At 34.0% G+C, this 19,732-nt stretch overlaps 2 protein-coding genes across 3 annotated transcripts in view; one reads left to right on the top strand and one right to left on the bottom strand.

The window, feature by feature from the left end:
- Nucleotides 1–7,323: 7,323 nt before the first annotated feature.
- mRpS2 (mitochondrial ribosomal protein S2) lies at nucleotides 7,324–13,652 on the bottom strand. Its single transcript, XM_089252635.1, has 4 exons — nucleotides 13,604–13,652; nucleotides 9,825–9,950; nucleotides 9,421–9,695; nucleotides 7,324–7,784 (listed from the first exon to the last, which is right to left on the bottom strand). The coding sequence occupies exons 1-4, from the start codon at nucleotides 13,632–13,634 to the stop codon at nucleotides 7,380–7,382; spliced, it is 837 nt and encodes a 278-aa protein (XP_089108761.1). The 5' UTR covers nucleotides 13,635–13,652; the 3' UTR covers nucleotides 7,324–7,379.
- A 248-nt stretch (nucleotides 13,653–13,900) lies between these two features.
- LOC149067497 (uncharacterized) overlaps nucleotides 13,901–19,732 on the top strand; it is a 28,281-nt gene continuing 22,449 nt past the window's right edge. Inside the window, exons 1-5 of one of the 2 annotated variants that reach the window (XM_089252631.1) lie at nucleotides 13,901–14,016; nucleotides 15,759–15,867; nucleotides 16,041–16,149; nucleotides 17,698–17,815; nucleotides 18,874–18,919. In XM_089252631.1, coding sequence (XP_089108757.1) covers nucleotides 16,063–16,149; nucleotides 17,698–17,815; nucleotides 18,874–18,919 — 251 coding nt within the window. In that variant the 5' untranslated portion in view covers nucleotides 13,901–14,016; nucleotides 15,759–15,867; nucleotides 16,041–16,062. The remainder of the gene's footprint in view (nucleotides 14,017–15,758; nucleotides 15,868–16,040; nucleotides 16,150–17,697; nucleotides 17,816–18,873; nucleotides 18,920–19,732) is intronic. The other variant, XM_089252632.1, reaches the window with a different exon arrangement.

Genomic DNA, 19,732 nt, shown 5'->3' with positions numbered 1-19,732 from the left:
TGTATACAATTTTTGAGAAAAAAAGTGTATTTGCATAGCCTATTTAGAATATTTGAGATATCTTTATCTCAGTTAAATATTTCTGTGCACTCTGTTATTAGAAGCATTTTTGCAGTTCGCAGGCAGAAAACGTTAAGAAAACCTAAAACTCTCTAATATGTTAAATTATAAATTACCATCCCATTGTCTGTCAGAAATAAAAAGTTTTGATTTTGAGTAGCTAAATATATGTAAAAAATAAACTTTTCTATGTGCTATTTTTAAAAATCATGAAAACAGAAAAAAAAATCAAATTTTTCAGAATTGCCTTTTTTCAGCATATGTATAAGAAATAAAATAATTTAATTATTTTTAGAGAGAAAAACAGCAGAAATAATTTTATGGCAATATTTGTTTTTGTAACAGAGTGGACAAAATCCATCACTTTCAGTTATAAAACCCAAAAAAAAATATTTATTAAATATTAAACTTCAAGTCATTGGCTATAATTTGAGATCAATTTTATTTCAAAAATTCGACTTTGAATTTTTCATTCCAAAAATGTGAAATGTATTTTTTTTTTTTGGGAATGACCCATGTTTAATTTGCAGTCACAGATCTAATATGTATATATTTTTTTTCTGATTCAACAAACACAGTCAACTCTTGATAAGTCGAATGTGCAGTGGCCGACAAAAAACGTCGAGTTATCGTTAATTCGACTCATTGGAAATTAAAATTTTAGAGTATGAAAAAGAATTATTAAAATTAAAGCATTATTTATGAATATTGTATTAGTAAAACTACTGGAGAATGAGAAAAGTCAATTCTAATTTAATCATATTTGATTATTGAATGAGAACATTTAGAAATAAACTAGGCGCATATTCTGTATTATGGAAACGGACACATATATGGCACTCGTATAAATGAAACAAATTACAGTGAAACCTTCACAAAACAGAATATGGTTAGACTGAAATCATATTCCGTTTCAGACAGATTTCCATTTTATAAAGGTGCAAATAAGAGCAGTAACCATTGAGCAGATTATATTTCAATTCTGTTTAAGACAGGTTTTCATCTCGTACAGGTTTCATTATAAAGTGTGTACAAGATTATTTTCTGTCCAAAAATCTAATCTTTGACTTTTTTTTGTCCTCCTTTCATGAGAAAGTCATTCATTTCTTGCAAGTAGACAAATGAGTCTGCTAAATTCTTTTGCTAAGATTTATATAACTAGATGCTACTTTTTAAATTTCTCTCATTCCCAAAACTTTGACTTAATTCACTTAATCCTTTATATCCTGATGGCACTTTAAAGTACCATCAGGATGATGGGTTAGATGTTTTGAATTATTTCAAAAATGTTGGTTTTTTTTGTCTTTAATTAGAACTAAAATGGCCTACCAAATAATTTATATGGTAACTACTAATTATCTAATACATTTATACTATGTGTAGATTATTACTACTACATTTATTTTAATGTATTATAATTTTTCTTCTTATTCTACTTTTCAAAATGTCGGATATAAAGGATTAAAAGAAGAAAACTTAAGGGAAATTTTTAACATTATATAAAATACCGAACTGAGTGAAAACTTTCACTTAAACAGGTATTCAAGGTATCAGAGTTCAACTTATCGTGAATTGACTGTAGCATATTTTTTTACATTCCAAAATTTTCTTCCATTGGTATGATTTAAATCATATTTTTTATATACTTTCATTTGAACATTTTAAATTAATTCTTAATCCTCTGTCTGGGACAATACCTCAAATATCTACAATACTAACAAAAAAAGGGTATACTTTAAATAAGAATGAGAGTGTGTCTCATCCTTTCATGTATGTTTAACAGTGCCATGGTGTTCAAAGTGTGATCATTTGCTTTCCAAACTCTAATTTTATCTCTGAGATATTGCGCTCCTGATCAGGTTAGTTTCTCTTGGTTAAACTCTGTGCACCAAAAAATCATTAAAATATAATGAAAAATTTAAAATTTGTTTTGTCATCAGAATTTGTTGTTTTAATTCTTTTTCATTGTAACCTTGCATTAGTTCTCATCACCTTGGATTTCGCAAATTTATTGCATAATCTGAAAACAGAATGCAATACAGACGGGAAAAAAATCGAGTAGCCTTATTATTGTCAACACTTTATATTGGTTAATCAATCATTTGAGCATGATGCGTATGTGCATCATGACCATTCCTTCTGGTGGTAGGTGTAATGACTATACTATCATATAAATTTTTGGTCTATTCGTCTTTCTGTATACAGGTATGTCTACTACTGGACTGTACATGCTGCTCTTACATATTCCTCTGCGAAATTTCTTATGATACATTACATGCAAGAAAGTTTTGTGTGTGTATGTATGCATGACCTAACATTTATGTTGGCAGAGTTGTGCTTGTCTCATTTTGTTGCTGGTGCTGCCATCTGGCTTCTACATTTGAAGTGAAGATGATAAATCCTTGAATTTTTGTGCTATGTAAGTATTGTGTTGAAGGGTCTGCCTGCTCTCTGCAGAGAGACTTTCAAATGGGAGGCCGCCTTGCATTCACTCCTGAAAGTTGGAAAACCAACTGACAGGGTGGTACAGGTATGTCTGAATACATCAACATTTTGTAAAGGGATGTGGGAGGGATAAAAGTCCCTCAGGGCCTCAAATATCTCAACTTCGAAACATGAATGTGAGCCAATCTCCCACTTGGAAAACTTTTTCAAAAAGTCTCTCAAAAAGAGCAGGTAGATCTACAACATGATATTTACATAACATTAAAATTCAAGTACAGGGTGTTTCAAAAAGAATCATCAGATTTTAAAAAAATCATAACTATTCAGCTTTTAATATGTTTTGATTGAATAATGTATAGGTAGAAAGAGGGAAATCTCGAGTTTCACACAGTTGCCAACAGGTAGCGCAGGTAATGCTCTTCCTTCGGCCGCCACTTCAGTGTTTGTCAAAACTGGCTTTTCCCACAGTTAGAAACCAATTCAGATGACTTCATTTTCCACCAGAGCGGATTACATTTATGTGCATCCCAAGGTGAACATATTGAGCACCTTTATTTGGTTTGTAAAAAAAAACTTTGATTAGCCATGTAATATAAAATTAATCTTAAGTGTCTATGTTCAATATATATTTCGTAATATATGCATTTCAAATTGGGCGATTTTTTTTTTTTTTTGAAACACACCTGTATTTGGAAGACCAATGGTAGCATAAACAAGAAAACGAAATAAACACACAAGTACGAGGTGCATGTACAGTTAGGTAGCCTTGAATGGGTTGCACGTCGGGAATTTAAATGCTCAGATAACTGGTTAATGTACAATACTGATTAGTTAAGGTGCTCAACTAAATATTCTATTGTCATTGTGACCAACTTTTCATGGGCATGGGGGGAAAAAAAGTAGAATCTTTACCCTATGGTAACTGCTTTGAAATAAAACTAATGTATATTATACTGGTATCAAAAGTAAATATCCAGATTTTTTTTTTCTCTTAAACCTAACACAAATATCTCAAAGTTTAGTAACTATTCCAAAATGAGCCAAGTATATATGGAATCAGACAATAGAAGTTGCAAACTGATATTATTCAAGATGACAACTGACCAATCAACTCCAGTACATGAACATCAGATGGCCATAAACGTTATGGTAAAAGAGTGTTTAAAACACACTGAAATTCATCATTTACTTAAGGTACTGAAAAAAGGACAACTGAAACATTACCATATCTCGGAAACCTGTTGATGTAACATTAAAATTGGCAACATAAAGTATTGTATTATACATTACAACAGTGTTTTTTGACTATAAGCGTTGTTCATGTAGATTTCTACAAAAAAAGGCAGGAATTTGAATGCTCCTCTAAACTAGTATTTGCTGAACCTACAAAGGATATTCACCCAGAACACACGATTTTCAAGCAATACAATGATACACAATTTGTAATGGTCACCCAAAATTTTGATCAATTATTTAACCATTACCTTGGGAGACTTGTACTGCTACAGTGTCGACCAGACTCAGTGATATCCAACTACTTTTTGGGTTCTGAATGGAGCATTTTGAAGGACAAGGGAGTTAAAGATAGCAAAGTGATTCAAGCAGTTCCCTAAAGCATCGGAGACTAAGTAACAGAATTTTGTGTTGCCAGGAATTGAAAAGCTTGAGTAAGGTCAGAGCTTCAAGAGCTTCGTGTTGAAAAATATTGTTGACCTACATCATTTTAGATTTACATTTTGTATTTTTATAAAAATGAAATTGGTCTGGATATTTACAGGATACCTTTCATATATTGTTCCTTCATAACTTATAAAATTAAAACGTCTAATTTTCTCTAACAAGTATCACAAAATTTATGTTCTACTTGCTGTGAATCTAATGTAATCTCAAACACAAATTGTGACTGTACTACACCAGTGTAGAAATCTACTATAATTGCTGGAGTGAGTACTGGTATATCAGTTTTAGTTTCTGAAGTGAGGCAGCTTTAAAATTTGTTAAATCTGAGGGGGTTTTTTTTGCAACCCATCCTCTAACAATTAAAGCTGTTTCTTAGTGATATTTTATGCATAATATTTTGTTTTTAACTGCTTTTTATTTTTTAAGTTTAGAACTGTTCCATGAAATAAAGTTAATGGAAGTTTGAAAGTTGTGTGAAGCTCTTTTAATAGGAATCATATATAAACAATAGTCTTAATTTTTCTAACCAGTGTATATATAACAGTGAAGCCTCCCCCAATAATGGTCACCTCTGAACAATGGCCAGATTATCTTGAAACAGAATAAATCCCATCAGATAAATATTAACCTCCTAACAACGATTTTCGAAGTCACTTTTGGACATGAAAATAAAAGAATGATGTATATCACAAAAAAATAGCCCTCAATATTTGCTCTGAAGGAGTTTTTCCTTCCTTGAACCCTACAGACATGAAAATAAATAGGTTCTTCCCTAAGTCACAGGAGCATCTGGAGACAAAAAATTTTCACCTGTGCGAGACAGTTTCGGCACCCCTCTGATTTATAAGCCCTCATCAGTAAAAAATAACCACGAAACTTCCAGCTAGATGAAATGTATCGCAAAAATAGTTTTCTCTACAAATTTTACATATTTGTAAAATTTTGCAGGCAAAACAATTTTTTCTGCAACTATTTGTTCCCCCTTCTATAGGGGTGCCCTATGCAACTGCACTGGTTGCATAGCCCTAGAGACAACCCTGCTAAGTCAGTCGTTTGTAAGATGCAACCAGGGACACCCCAGGTTTCACAAGCAGTAAGAAATGGGTGTGTAAAATTTTCATGCTTAATTCACATATCTTCAATGCAAAATAAATGTCATGTGCAGAAAAACAGTTTCTTTTAATTAATTATAGAATGAAAAAATAAAATTTATTATAATTTTACACGAAATCAAAAATCTAAATTTTTCCCTTCAGAAATACCAAACCTCTTAACAACAGCAGCCTCCCAATATCAGCCACATTTTCTTGGTTCCATTAGTGCAAGGGTGTTCAACCTTTCTGTAAGTGCAGGCCACTTTATTGGTTTGGAAATTGTCGTGGGTCACTTATATCTTAAAATGCAGTGGGCCACATAAGTGAACTGTAAAATGTGTTGCATGATGCTTAAGTGATCTGTAAGCATACCGCTGGCCACTCGAGTGATTTGAAAATGTGCCAGCCAGTCACTTAAGTAATCAGAAAATTTACCATGAGCCACTCAAGGGAATTGAAAGTGCGCCACTGGTCTCATTCAAGTGATTTTGAAATGTGCTTGAGGTTGCTTAAGTGATCTAAATACGCACCATTGGCTGCTTAAATTTCCTGTAAATCCACTTGGAGCCACTAAAGTAACCTGGAAATGTGCCACCGGCCACAAAGGTGATTCAATCTCTCTTGGGTCACTTGAATGATTTGGTTATTCATCGTGGCCACCGAGGGCCAAATATGTGGCCTTGTCATGTATTTATTGAGCATGTATGCTATATGTATTAGTGGCTGTTATAAGGAGGTTTCACTGTACAATGAATGTCAAAAGTTTGTTTACATTAACAAACGCTATTGATATATTGTGGGAATAACTTTTCAATAATTCTTGTACATTTATACGGGAAAAACTTTTTTTTTAAAGTTGTATAATTTTGATTTTTTTTTTTTAAACCGATTTGTTGCCTGATGAGTGTTGGATATCTCACTTAACTTCATTTTTCTTGTCCTTTCCCCGTCTTAAAAATCTATAGGGTTTATAGAAAACAGGAGCAAATGGGATATGGCATTCTACTGGCAGACTGTTGATCCTAGAGGTATACGTCCAATTAAAAAAAAATTATTTTCAAATAATGTGCAGCACTCAGCTGAGTCATTCATGTTTCAAGGGGTTGAATAGTTATTAAAATAAAAACTTTTTATACAGTCGCAATATGCTGCAAAACCCAGTTAGAAAGTTGTTGCCCTGTCTCTCCTGATGCCAACTAAAACAATTCCACGTTTTTAAGTGTAACATTCACTGAGATATTCAAATTTAAGACACAGAAGAAACTTCTGAAAAAAACAGCGTCAAATGCGGGTAAAATAGTTTTTCTGTATTTAGAGCTGTTTGTACCCAACTTTCCTTCGTTATTCAAATATCTCAATGAATACTGCACTTGGAAACATGGATGTTTTATTTATTATTTTTACCATCAGGAGAGATTGAGCAACGGGTTTTCGGGCACATGGAGACTGTAATATAAAAAGTTAATTTTTTTTATATTAATAACTATACAACCAATTAAACTTGAATGCAATATCTGAGTACAACATGTTATTTGGAAACTTTTTCTAATTGAAAGTATAGCTCTAGGATCAACGGTTCGCCAGTAGAATGCCAACACCACCCCCCCCCCCTTTACTATGCACCCTGTATATAATTTTTACTTTCACTAGAAATAGAATCTTTTTTGTTCTCAATATATTTTATTTTCTAGCATCTTATCAATATTTGGAGCTTGGCTTGATGGTGCATACCGCCTTTGAATTCTTAGGTATAAAAAAAATTTCCTTCATTTTAAATGATTTTTTTAAAATCCATTTTGAGTGATTCTATTAAAAATCTATGTCATTTAAATTTATGTGTAAAAAACCTTACTGTAATTATTCTTACTATATTATAGAGTTGATTCAGATATATTTAAAAAAAAAGAGCTTTTATTTCTAAGAAATTATTTTTAAATTGCACATGCTGACTTTTGTAAAGCTTCAATTTGCTGTTGATTTGTTAGAAAGATCAGTTTGTTGTAAAACTAAAACATCAAAGTAATAAAGACAAATGGAAAAAAAGTCTGGGTTTTTTCATCACTTTATGACTATAAAAGCAAAAAAATAACTTTTAAAAAGTCATTTTGAATTTTGATCATTCAACATAAGTTCAAAGTCCTCTCCATATTTTGTAAGGAATTCTTTCCTTTTACTTTTACCTTTGAGAATGGCAGCTTTGAATAGCTTGCAGTAGAGCTCCATAGATTCAATGCTGTCATCATTTCCAGGCACTGGGTATGTAATCAAGTTCGGAAAACAGTTGCTGTCTACAATCCCTACAGATGGAATCAGAAGCTTATTCGATTCAATCACTGCATCATGCAACTCAAAGACGCTGTCCAGGATGTTCAAAATGATTAGTAGATCTGGCAACCTTGTCATCATGCCGTATTTATTTGGATCTGTGAAAGTGCCTTTCGACCAGTGCTTTGTGTGGCAGTACTCACCGCATTCAATTGCTGTTTTCTCTATCAAGTGACAGTGCTGTAAAATTTTTAAGTGGTTTGCTTCATTGATCATCAAGCAATTCAGTAAAAAATGTTCACAGATAAAAATTCATGTTCCGAAAACAAGAACAAATTTATTAAATAAAAATCAATAGTATAGAAATTTTCACTTGATTTATCTAACTCTCCGCACAGATTTATTTTTATTTACAATGCATTACTAAAGCTCATAATCACGGGAAAAATTGTAGAAATAAACAAATTTCTTTTTGCTCCATCAATTATTGTAGACAACTCCTGCTCTATATGCATTATACTCATCTTTTAGATAACTACTAATACAGCAGACTTTTGCTAATCCAGCCACGGGCTAATCTGGCCTATCAAGCTTTTCTAGGCAGGTTTTCTTCTAACATAGAAGAGGAAAACAAATCACTGCATGTCTTTGTGCAGAAGTTTATATTATTTAAATGGGTTTTTTCAATTAACTTCCAGTAATCCGGCACGCCTTGGTCCGATATGTGCTGGATTAGCGAGAGTCTATACTGTATTAGCAAATAAACAGAACTTTAGTCGTAAAATAAACTTTTGAACTTGCAGAAGCTGATCCCATAAAATGTTTTTGCTTAGAATTTCATCGCAAAATCATTTAACCAATTGACAGAAAAATTAAAATTCTCAATTCCATGTGTGTGTGGCTTTATGAACTCATTAACATCTTCCCGCTAATCTGAAGGGTTTTCTTAACATGATTTGTCCATAACGGAAGCGACTATAAACAGTAAACTTTCATCAAATAAGCCATGGCAGAGAAAGATGACCATATTTTCTTATTCAACTGATTCAGAATTATAACTTTATTAGGTTGAACAACGAATATCAGAGTCAAAGAGTTTTTTAGGACAGGGTGTTCAGATAAGTTAATTTTTTTATTTTAATAATATACAACCCCTTGCAATAAGAATGACACATCTGAGGTCTACACATCATTTGGATACTTTTTATAATTGAAAATATGCCTCTAAGATCAACAGTTTACCAGTAATTTGCGGCGGGAGGAGTTAGCTATACATTCTATATACATACAATACCATAAGACTAAAACCAAAGGATCTACCCGGAGATCAGGGTTTAAGCTACAGTCACATTTTTTGCAAAATGTGAAAGGAAATCATGGAATGTGAAAAAAGTAGTAGTCACTTTTGCAAAAATGCATACAGGAGGTATGAAACGAGTAGACATCCAACCATCAATCATTACATTAGCATTTTGCTAAAGCTTTTCTTCCCATTTTTGCGAAAGGAATTTTTTATCCAGCTTATACCATGCCAGAGATATTAAGAATTCAGGGAATCTATACTTGTAGCATGTTGGTTTCGAAAGTTCAGGGGCAGATGTTAATTAATGTACAACAATACAATGAAATCTGCATGAAATGGAATGTTGAGACAAATAATTTTATGTACTTGGCAGGTTTTTATTTTATAAAGGTGCATTGTCAAAGCACTGATCATCAATGAGTGATTAGGTCTTTTGATTCTGTTCCAAAGATCCCCCATCTTAAACAGGTTTCAGCATACTTTTTAAAAATTTCAAAAACTCATTGCACATATCAGTCTTTACACATGTTCTGAAGGCAGTGCAAGATGACAGCTGAACAAGAGAAAACTTACCTGCTTATAACGGCTCACAAACAATATAATTCCATCACGAAATGCAATATGAGCAGCAAAATTGAGGGCTTCTCTCAAAAGGCCTGAAGTCTGATCGAGATCAAAAATCAGGGTTCCCAATCTGTGACCAATCATGAATTCCTTCATGTTGTCATTAAGGGTTCCAGGTGTGTGTCCGAAGTGGACTCTGGCATCAATCAAATCTCTCAAGCTGAACAGTTCGGACACATTGAAAAAGTCATTGTGTTTCAGAGGATCTGGCATATCCTGATGCTCTGCAACATTAATTTAAAGAAAAATTAAATTTGATTCTTTTTTAATGTTTGAAAACTTCATTCACTAAAAATAATTGTTTTAAAAACAATGTGACATGACACCAATGCTAATATATAATACTTTTATACCCAATGGCTGATCTGTTGTTGAAATTTCTGCGAAATGTGGTGACGCACTGGCAGATTTATTTGATGCAACAGGAGACTTTGTGACAAATAATCTTGTGAAGTACTTCGTTTGTAAAAAGGATATGCCTGAAATTAAGAAAAGAAGTCTCGAGAAATATAAAAAAGTTGGAGATTTAAATTAAAACCAGAACATTGAAACCTAAAGCTGCTTATATGAAACATTTTTTTCAGCTTCAATTAATTAGTATTTAGTATATTTTTTGGGAGCAGCTACAGCATAATCTTTTTTTAACCTTGGTGACTTTTCTTTTGACAATTAAATCACTTATTTCAAAAACCCCATAACTGACAAAAAAACATTTGAAATTGAGTTTATAGTGGTTTCTTGTAGTTGATTGATAGATACTTCCCCCAACTTCAAGGTGCAAATGTGTGAGCCAATCTCCTCATTAAAAAGTCTCACCACAGAGAGCAACAGACCTACAACAGTACAATTATTCAATTACACTTCACTCATAGTTAACAAAACTGATGGCACTACACATAGCAAGCATTACACAGAAACAAACTTCAAGTCATGTTCGTAGATACACATTCCAACATGTACCAATTCGTTAGAAGTTCCGCAGAAGAATCTGGACGAGGTGCATGTATGGTTTAGTAGTTGATTGATGAACGCTTTGTTTGGTGCAGAAACCCACTGAAACAACGTTCTGTAATAGACTGACCCCCTTCCCCCAATTTGATGTCCTTGAGATATTTTTTTAGTGCAAAAACCAGTTAGTGCAGTTGGAAGTTTTCTCAAATATCTCAAACTTGAAATTATGCATCTAAGAGGTTAAATATTAGAGGTTTATATCTCTCGTTTATGCCTCTCACATTAGTGATCCAGAATGGATTGGGAGGGAGGTTAGAAACAAGAATAAAAATATAGGAAAACGATAGTTCAGTTCCATAAAATACAGGATGTATTGTCATTGAAAGACCTTCACTCATACTTAAATGCCCCTTATGACACATCTCCCTGGATCTGTGCCCCTGGCAGTGATTTTGACGATCTGTACTACTTAACTTTGGTATTTAACTGAGAAAATAACATGATAGAGAATTTTGTAAAGGGTTTAAATTCAATAGATAACATTAAATTTAACTTAAAACTTCAAAATCCCTTAACTAAGGAAAAATCATAGTTTCCATTCGTTACTTGAGTTCTTGGATGATGTAACAGAGTGGACAAATAAGCTTAAATTATTATTTTTTCCCATTAGAAATTCTAATAATTAATGAACTTTTATTATATTTTGGAGCAAGTTTACATGTAAGTGTACTATTATATATATCAGTTAATGTTGCTATTGATGAAAAAAAACCTAAATTATTTATGATAGATTCAACAGTAAGAAATCTGGTACATTACATGAATTTTCAACTTATTTTCTGAAAGTCAAATTTTTGATCAAGCATTAACCAGTCATCTGGCTATGATGGAATAGCACGTCATGGCCATATATAATGGTGGTGCCCAGAATGGAATAGCAAGTCATGCCAAATTTATTTAAAAAAAAATTTAATTAAATTGTAAAGTCTCTTTGTTTAACACTTTTTTTTAAGCTGGGACAGCAAGATTTTGAAGTTTTGTTACAAATACCATCTGAAAAAATTAAGAAATACCATATGACAGACAGGTGACCACAGCAGACAGGGGTTCTCAAACTTTTTCAACCTGCGTTGGTTTTTCCACATCAAAGCTTATCCGTGGCTCCCCAGAGCAGTTTAAAGCAAAGAATGTCTTCAAAAAAAACTTCGTCTGGCTATCACGCCCCTGACAAAGGTTGGCAGTGCATAGTTTGAGAACCTTTTCAGTAGACTCTTGCTAATCCAACACATATAAAAACCAGGGTGTGCCGGATTACTGGAAGTCAAGTGAAAAAGCCCATTAAAATAATACTGTGTAAACTTCTGTACAAAAGACACACAGTGACACGTTTTCTTCTATGCTGGAAGAAAATATGTCTAAAGAAACATTGGATTACTAAACGGACTGGATTATCAAGTCTACTGTAATTGAAAAACTATAAAAAAAACTTTAAATTACTACCACAATGCTCTGAAAATTGAAAATTTCGTAAAAAAACATTATACTCTCAGGCATGTTTTGCAGTTTTTTTTGGGAATGACCCATATGCATCTTGTACACATTCCTTTGTGGTATTTCTAACCCCAATCATTTTTAATAAACTTATTCACCATAAAATTATTGTCTTTTTTCGTTACTTTTGTCCATAACCAATAAAAGAGTAAAAGTAAGATTTGGTCAGCAAAAATTAGCCTTATTGAAAATATGTCATACAGTAATTATATCAGAAGCGGAATTATTGTTATCACCTATCAAATAAGAAACAGAACTGTTATGATTCTTTGATTGAAATTGGTGACTGGTTTTCGATTAATATACCGCATAAAAAAAGAATATAGTATGATATTGATAAATATCTTATAAGCAATAATATATAAATTAAATTATTAAGTTTGTTGCTAAAGTTGTTTGTTTACTGAAAAATAACACAAGTAGTGCCAGTAAAGAAGAACCAGACCAGAGATGAAAAATTTCTGGTCTGGCTACTCTTTTGACAATAACAAAAACCCAAGGAGGGCCAACTCCTCTTTACAAGTTTTACTTGTGTTATATTATTTTTACAGCAAACAAGCAGCAACTATTAAAATTTCAGGACACACAAACTCGATAACTTATATATATAAATATATTTAATATTATTGCACATAAAATATTTATTGATATTCTACCTTATTCTTTTTTTTTTATTCGGTGGGTGCATTAATCAAAATATTGTATAAGGTAGTGAACCGAAGGGCCGCCTTAACGTACGAGCCCACCAGTATGTCTAGGAAGACTTCACGGAGGCACTGAACAATAATGGGATAAGGTGCTATAGTAAATAGCGGGTATCGCTAAGGCAATGGCACATTTTTCCAAGCAAAAATTTGAGCAAATGACAAGGGTGAAATAATTTTAGGGCTCTCCAATAAGGGATTTGCCCAGGAAGCCCCTTCTGGAGGCAGATTTTTTTTTTCGACAATGAGGTATACAAATTTTACCGCCCTAGTTTTCTCTAGAACTCATTCCATGCCTGTCGGGGACCATAGGCTGGAATCTTTGGCGGGGTCCCCGGATCAGACTCATCCCGGACCTATCTATATTGAATTTATGGTCCAAAAGAAACAAAAACATGATGAGAATTGTCTTGGGGGCCCAGGGGGGGATCAAACTCTGTCAGCCCCACTCTTAGGTGGCATGACGAATTCCTCCAAATTAGCCATCCCCCACCTGGACTTCGACAAATTCTCAATAAAATACAAATTCATAAGCAGGGCCGTCTTAAGAGCATGATTCGGGGAACCCCCCCCCGGGAAAATTAATTTTTCACCGCTCCCCCCCCCCCACTCGGCTAGAAATGTCTGCCTATCAATTTGCATGTTTATTCCAGTTCCGTCTTAACCCATAAGCCCGGTGGGGGGGGGGGGCTCACAATAATGAGAACTGTTGCAATTTTCGAGAATTTTCCAGGTAGGGCCTCAGAAAAATCTCTTGGCCCAGTGATGCTTTCTTAAGACGGCCCCCCTCAATTCTGGAAATTCTTAATCATGTCTCATTTTCATGAGCCCCCTCTACGCATTTAAGGCCTCCTGGCCGTGCCCGGGTGGAACCATGAGTAAAGAAATCACTACTACTCATAACTATCTCACATAGTTCGACTCACCTCGGGTAACAGCACCAAAAGCCGCCATCATTACAAAATGTAAACAAACAATTTTTCGGAGCTAGTTTTTATTACTTCTTATTTTTGAAGAAACTATTTCAAACTGATTTAGTTTCTTCACATATTTATTTTTGCCGTATTTGTTAAATACAAATCACGTTTATTTTTTACACTAATTTGATTTATGGTACTTTTTTAATTTTTTTCTCGTCAACTTTTGTTTCTTTGATTTTGAATATGTATTTTTGTTCCCTTATCTCACTAAGCTGCTATCTTGATCCGATTGTTTACATTGTTGATTCCGTCATAATCTCTGCACCGGAATTCTCGGTGGTGTCCGCAGTGTTTACTCAAATAAAGCTTGAAGAGAATGAAGGAACTTCTTCGGTCGCGTTTTCTCGAAACTTGAAAAGGTATCGCGTTGAATTAAAAGAAAAACACGTGCATATACATCATATTGAATTTTTTAGTTTGTTTTATTCGTGATGTGTACCATAATGTAACTATTCGTGAAACAATGATTTTGAATAGAAATTCATTAAAATTGATCTGAAAAATCATTGTTTTAATTCATACTTGTAGCATCACCAAGGTTTTTATTGTATATTATCTGTATGTTTTTAAAACTTTCTCACTTTTAATGAATTTTATGGATAATTGGTCTCTAAACAATTACCCAAATGATATGGGCTAAATTTGTCTGTTCTATAAAATGCGGAATGGTCCGATACACCAACGTAATAAGTAACTTCTGCGACACAACAATCTCGCGCGATCCGCCTGCCTTTGCTTCATTGAAGGTGAAGATGTCTGCCTTCGTTCTATTCAAAACTGAATATATCTGCCTCTCCTCCCTTCACAACTGAACGTGTTTGCCTTTTCGCTCTATTCGGAGCTGAATATATCTGCCTCAGATTCATCCACTGCTGAAGATGCCTGCCTCCACTCATTCTTCACAGCTGATGATACCTGTCTTTGCTCTATTTACAGCAAGAGATATCTGCCTCCACTCTATTCACAGCAAGAGATATCTGCCTCCACTCTATTCACAGCAAGAGATATCTGCCTCCACTCTATTCACAGCAAGAGATATCTGCCTCCACTCTATTCACAGCAAGAGATATCTGCCTCCACTCTATTCACAGCAAGAGATATCTGCCTCCACTCTATTCACAGCAAGAGATATCTGCCTCCACTCTATTCACAGCAAGAGATATCTGCCTTTGCACCATTCAAATCTGAAGGTGCTTGCCTTAGCTCTATTTCGCAGCTGAAGATGTCTGTCTTTGCTTAGACAAGGATCCCAGGGGGAAGGGATTGATCACTCCTCCCAAGAGCCAAATAATATGGGTAAATTTGTCTGCCCTATAAAATGCAGGATGATTTAACGAACTTCAATTCGTCTCTCCCGACACATCATACTGGATCTGCACCTGCCTCTAAATCAGTATTTCCCAACATTTTTGATGTGTCTGAGCCCTGTAGTGAAGTACAATGCACTGCGGCTCTTCTTGTAGTGGAGGTTAATGTTCCTTGGACCTCCTTCCCATAGTGAAGGTGACTTTGGAGCAATCTTTCCCCTCATGACTCCAATAGCTTTGAGTAGGCTCCATAGGCTGCGATGGGCCTTCTGGACAGGATTTTTATGGGGCCCCTTCAACAATGAATTTTATGCGATGCCAAAAAAAAATATATATATATATATAAATTGTCTGTGGCTGGAGCTCTGTCAGCCCCAACCTTGAGTAAACATGTCCAACCTGAATAAAATCCAGAATGTATTGCTTTTTTTGTAATTGGCATATCATAAAGAGTAAAAGTAAATTACAATTTCACAGTGCTAAATATGTCATACAGGTAGAATAAATGAAAATGATCCAGCAAACCCTTTACAAAGTACTCACTGACCCCAGGGGTTTGTGGACCACAGGTTGGAAAAACATTGCTCAAAATCATGTTAGTCAGATTTAAAATTTCAATGTAAGATAGTCCAAATTTAAAGAACAGCTATAATATAGGAAACCTCCTCGTAATGGTCACTTTCTCTTACGGCAGAATAATGATTTCCCTTTTAGGTAAATTCGAAATTTACAATATACTGCTGTTTGTCTGTAATTTTTTTTATTGTCAGACCCAATTTGGTGCTATTTTCTAGAGTTACAGGCAAAACAGAAGACCTAAAACATCCAAGTTTTTGTGGCAGAGAGGATTAGGTAGAGGATGTATCATGTTTTGGCCTAGTCGAAAACTTGGTGCCAAAAGAAGTAAGCCTATATCCTATATTGAGAATTAGGCCCCCCTTGTTTTGTAAAAGCGAACAGCCATATTATAATCTCTTTTTGGCAATGACTTTTGACATTTGACTTTCTTCTTGCTAATGAAAATAATAAGTATGATTGTAGTTTATTTACATTTTGATTACTTATCTTTCTTTTAGAACGATTAAGAAATCAAACAACATGGCGAGTCATTTGATGAACATTATCAACTTGGGAAACAGTATTATTGGTGTCAGCATTTTAGCTATGCCTTACTGCTTCCAAAAAGTATGTACTATTTTATTTCATTGTGTTATTAGTTTATATGGTCCTGCCTCCCATCCCTCCCCGAGACTCAAGTAGGTAAAATTGAGCTTTTAGTGGTTTTATGTATTTGATAAATCTAGTTGTTGTAGTGAAATCTTGATTTCAAGACTGCCATGCAGACCAGCCAAAGTTACAGTTGAATCATGATTAGTTGCGTCTCTGAAAAGTTAATGTGAGAGAATGCAAATTCTTTGAATTCTCATACACTTCAAAAAGTTGATTGATTACATTTCCCAACTTTCATACAGGTACAAAGGCATGCTGTACACCAGGGCTGGACAAATTTAAAAAAAATCTAGTCTGCAAAAAAATTTTAACCCGAATCATTGATATCTGATTAAGCAGGGCCGACTGTATGTACATGAACAAATCCAGTGAGTTAAATTCAGCCGAGAACAAAAATAATAAGATAGTTATGGAGGCCATTACCTATTGTCAAATGTATTTTTGTAAATCTTAACTTAGTAATGAATCTCCCATTAATTCCAAATGTTTCATTCAGTGAAAACATTATTAATATAGCAGTTGAGATGTGTATTAACAGTTGACATGTGAAGCATATTATTTGATTAAGTGGGGAAAAGTTGTTGAAGTTATCATATTAAGTGTGGGGGGGGACTTTAACATTGTCTATGGGAGAAATTTTGGTGTCAGAGGATTTCGCACATTTTTTTGCTTAAGCAGGGTTTACTGCAGTTCTTCACATGCAGAAATAAATTGAAATTGATAGTAAGTATATTCATGTGATTCAGCTAAAAACTTTTTTTTTTTTTTTTTTTTTTTTTTTTTTTTGTGAAACAAGAACATTAACCTCCAGATGAAATGAATAGGCTTTCTGGATAATATGATGAGGTGAACAGAAAAAAAAAAGTGTCATTTCTTTCCACCTGGAGTCGAACCCAGGACCTCTTGTATACTAGGCAAGCACACCAACTATTATACCATAGAGAGATGGTCCTTTTTTGAAATGGCAACTTTTCTTCCTGTTCACCTTGGCATAATATCCAGAAAACCTATTCATTTCATGTATGTTAGCTAAGCAAAAAAATTCACCATCCATCTCTTCTGCCGTCACCTGGAGGCCAGTAGCTGAAATTAAAAAGCGGCTGCAATGTCTTTACTTAGCAAGTAATGCTACTATGCGTGTTTTAAGGAAAAAAGAATCGTCTGTCTATGGTATAATGGTCAGTGTGCTTGCCTGGTATGCAAGAAGTACTGGGTTAGATTCCCGGTGGTGGAGAGAAATTACACTTTTTTTTCCCTGTTCACCTCGGCATAATATCCAGAAAGCTTATTGATTTCATGTACCTTAGCCGAGCAGAAAATTCATCATCCATTAACCTACCTCTACAGCTACTTATTTTCAGGTTCAATAAATATCAGAAAATCATCTTCACTCATTTCATTGATAATAATCTGAAACGTAGGTGTAGTTATTTGATTATTGTATTGTATTGAGAAATTTCTTGATATGAATTAGTTTTTTATTTATTTTTGTATATCTTATAGTGTGGTATTTTGTTAAGCCTGTTACTGATAATCGTGAGTGGTATTTTGGTAAGATGTGCTTGCTACTTGCTACTTAAAGGTGCTATAATGGCCAGACGACGGAACTTTGCTTTTCTTGGTAAGTTTTTTAGTTATTCATTCAGAGTGTATTATAGGGTACATAAGTTATAGTGAAAATAAATTTATTTGAATGACTGGGCTGTTTGGAAATCTCATATAAAATATGTATACTTATAGGCAAATGTTTCCCCAATTTTTTCTTACCTGCACTAATCTGTTTTCTCTGTGTGTGCACCCACGAATGCAATTTACCTTATACACCAATGATATATTCAGTATTATTTTTGTGTATGCTGAAGCATTTACACAGTGCATACAGCTCAGCGAGCATTGCTTGTGGGATGATTATAAGAATAAATCATCATAAGATCAAAGTTGATCTTGTATAAGAATAAACTTTTTTTTAACATTTTCAGAGCTTATTTTTTTCTTATGATGGCTGTCTAGATGCTGAATAGCTATTGGTTCGCAATCTCCGATGTTCATTGACGTAAAAAAAATATCATGGATACAAATTTTTTTTTGATGCAAGGTCTTTGCCAGGACCATTTCAATTAGGTACACATACCTGAAGTCTGAACTTGAAAAAAGAATCATTAAAAACCATTTAAAACAAGGTATACATGTCTGGGGCCATATTGTAAAACTCGCTGAATATGAATCTGATTTTTATTTTACTTTTTCTTTTCAAGGTTTTTATTAGTAAAATTTTTGGATACCTTCATCCTTTGAGAACGCTCCCATTTCTTTCTGAGATTTGAACTGGGGTATGTCTGGCCCTTCAATGCTCAATGTATATTAATGTCTTTCTCTAATGGGAACATGCAGCTTTTGTATTTCATTGGGAATCAAAATCCTTTCATGATACCTACACATATTTCTCAATGTTCATAGCTGCCCATGGCAGAATTGGTATGCGTAGGATTTCCTTGGAGTGGGGAAAGGCTTATTTTTAGTTTAGAGTTTTGGTTTAGTTTTTTTACTGCAGTGAAACAATATAGTCTTGGCTTGGAGTCTTACTTTTTAATGCCCTCATAATTTAGGTGAATATTTTATCAGATTTCTTTCAATCATTTAATAACATACTCTATTTTCTATTCTGCTTCTTTTTTTCAGCATTTCATGCGTTTGGATCTAGTGGAAAATTAGCAGTTGAAATAGGGTGAGTATCACGGCAAAGTAATTTTTCTTTTCTTTTTTTTTCTTGTTTTATCAAATCCAAAAAAAAAATGAATCTCATGATTGAGGACCATTAATACGAGCTAATATTTTATTTGGAAAATCAAATTCAACAAAAGAGTCAGTACTGTACTTTTCTCAATGTATTGCAGCATGTCGTCAAAGGCTTAAATTAAATGATATGTGGTGCACACAAGAAATAAATTTATTCATCCAGTTTATTGAGGCCTTCCTCTCAAAAGCCCCGTTCACATGGGAAATAGAAAAGCGGGTTTGAAACCCGCTTCAAGAATTTTCACCAATGACTGCTCTCCATTTTTTTCCTCACGAAGAAAAAAAAGTTGTCAAGCGGGTGCTAGCACTCCGTATTAGCTGCTCAAATATGCTACCGCAATATTTGCATATGTGAACGGGGCTAAAATGAAGTGCCTTCATAAAGTTCATACCTTTGAGGTGGTTGTTATGCTATGTTCAAGGCTTCTTTGAAACACACGTTTTGTCTGCTACTGCAGTGAACATCTTTAGTGCAGTAGTGAACAAAATGTCTGCCTCAAAGAAACCTCGAACACAACATAACTGTGTGAAAGGTACAAACTTTATTATAAAATCCGGCCGTGAAATCCTGCTTTCTGTTGTCAAAATGTCTCTGTGTTTGATGTCTTTGTTTCTCCAAGTGTTGATTTCCCAAGGAAGGCAGCATTTCTATTCAGCAATGTGATATTTCTTTCATAAGGGCATATGTTAACATTTTTATTGGGGAAATTTGTTTTCTTAGCATCTCTGACAATGAATAAGT

Source organism: Pholcus phalangioides, unplaced genomic scaffold, assembly GCF_987345545.1.
Source record: "Pholcus phalangioides strain wild (caught in Gottingen) unplaced genomic scaffold, Ppha-v1.0 ptg000030l_1, whole genome shotgun sequence".
Classification (NCBI taxonomy): Eukaryota; Metazoa; Arthropoda; class Arachnida; order Araneae; family Pholcidae; genus Pholcus; species Pholcus phalangioides.
This window is presented reverse-complemented; position numbering and strand designations above follow the sequence as displayed.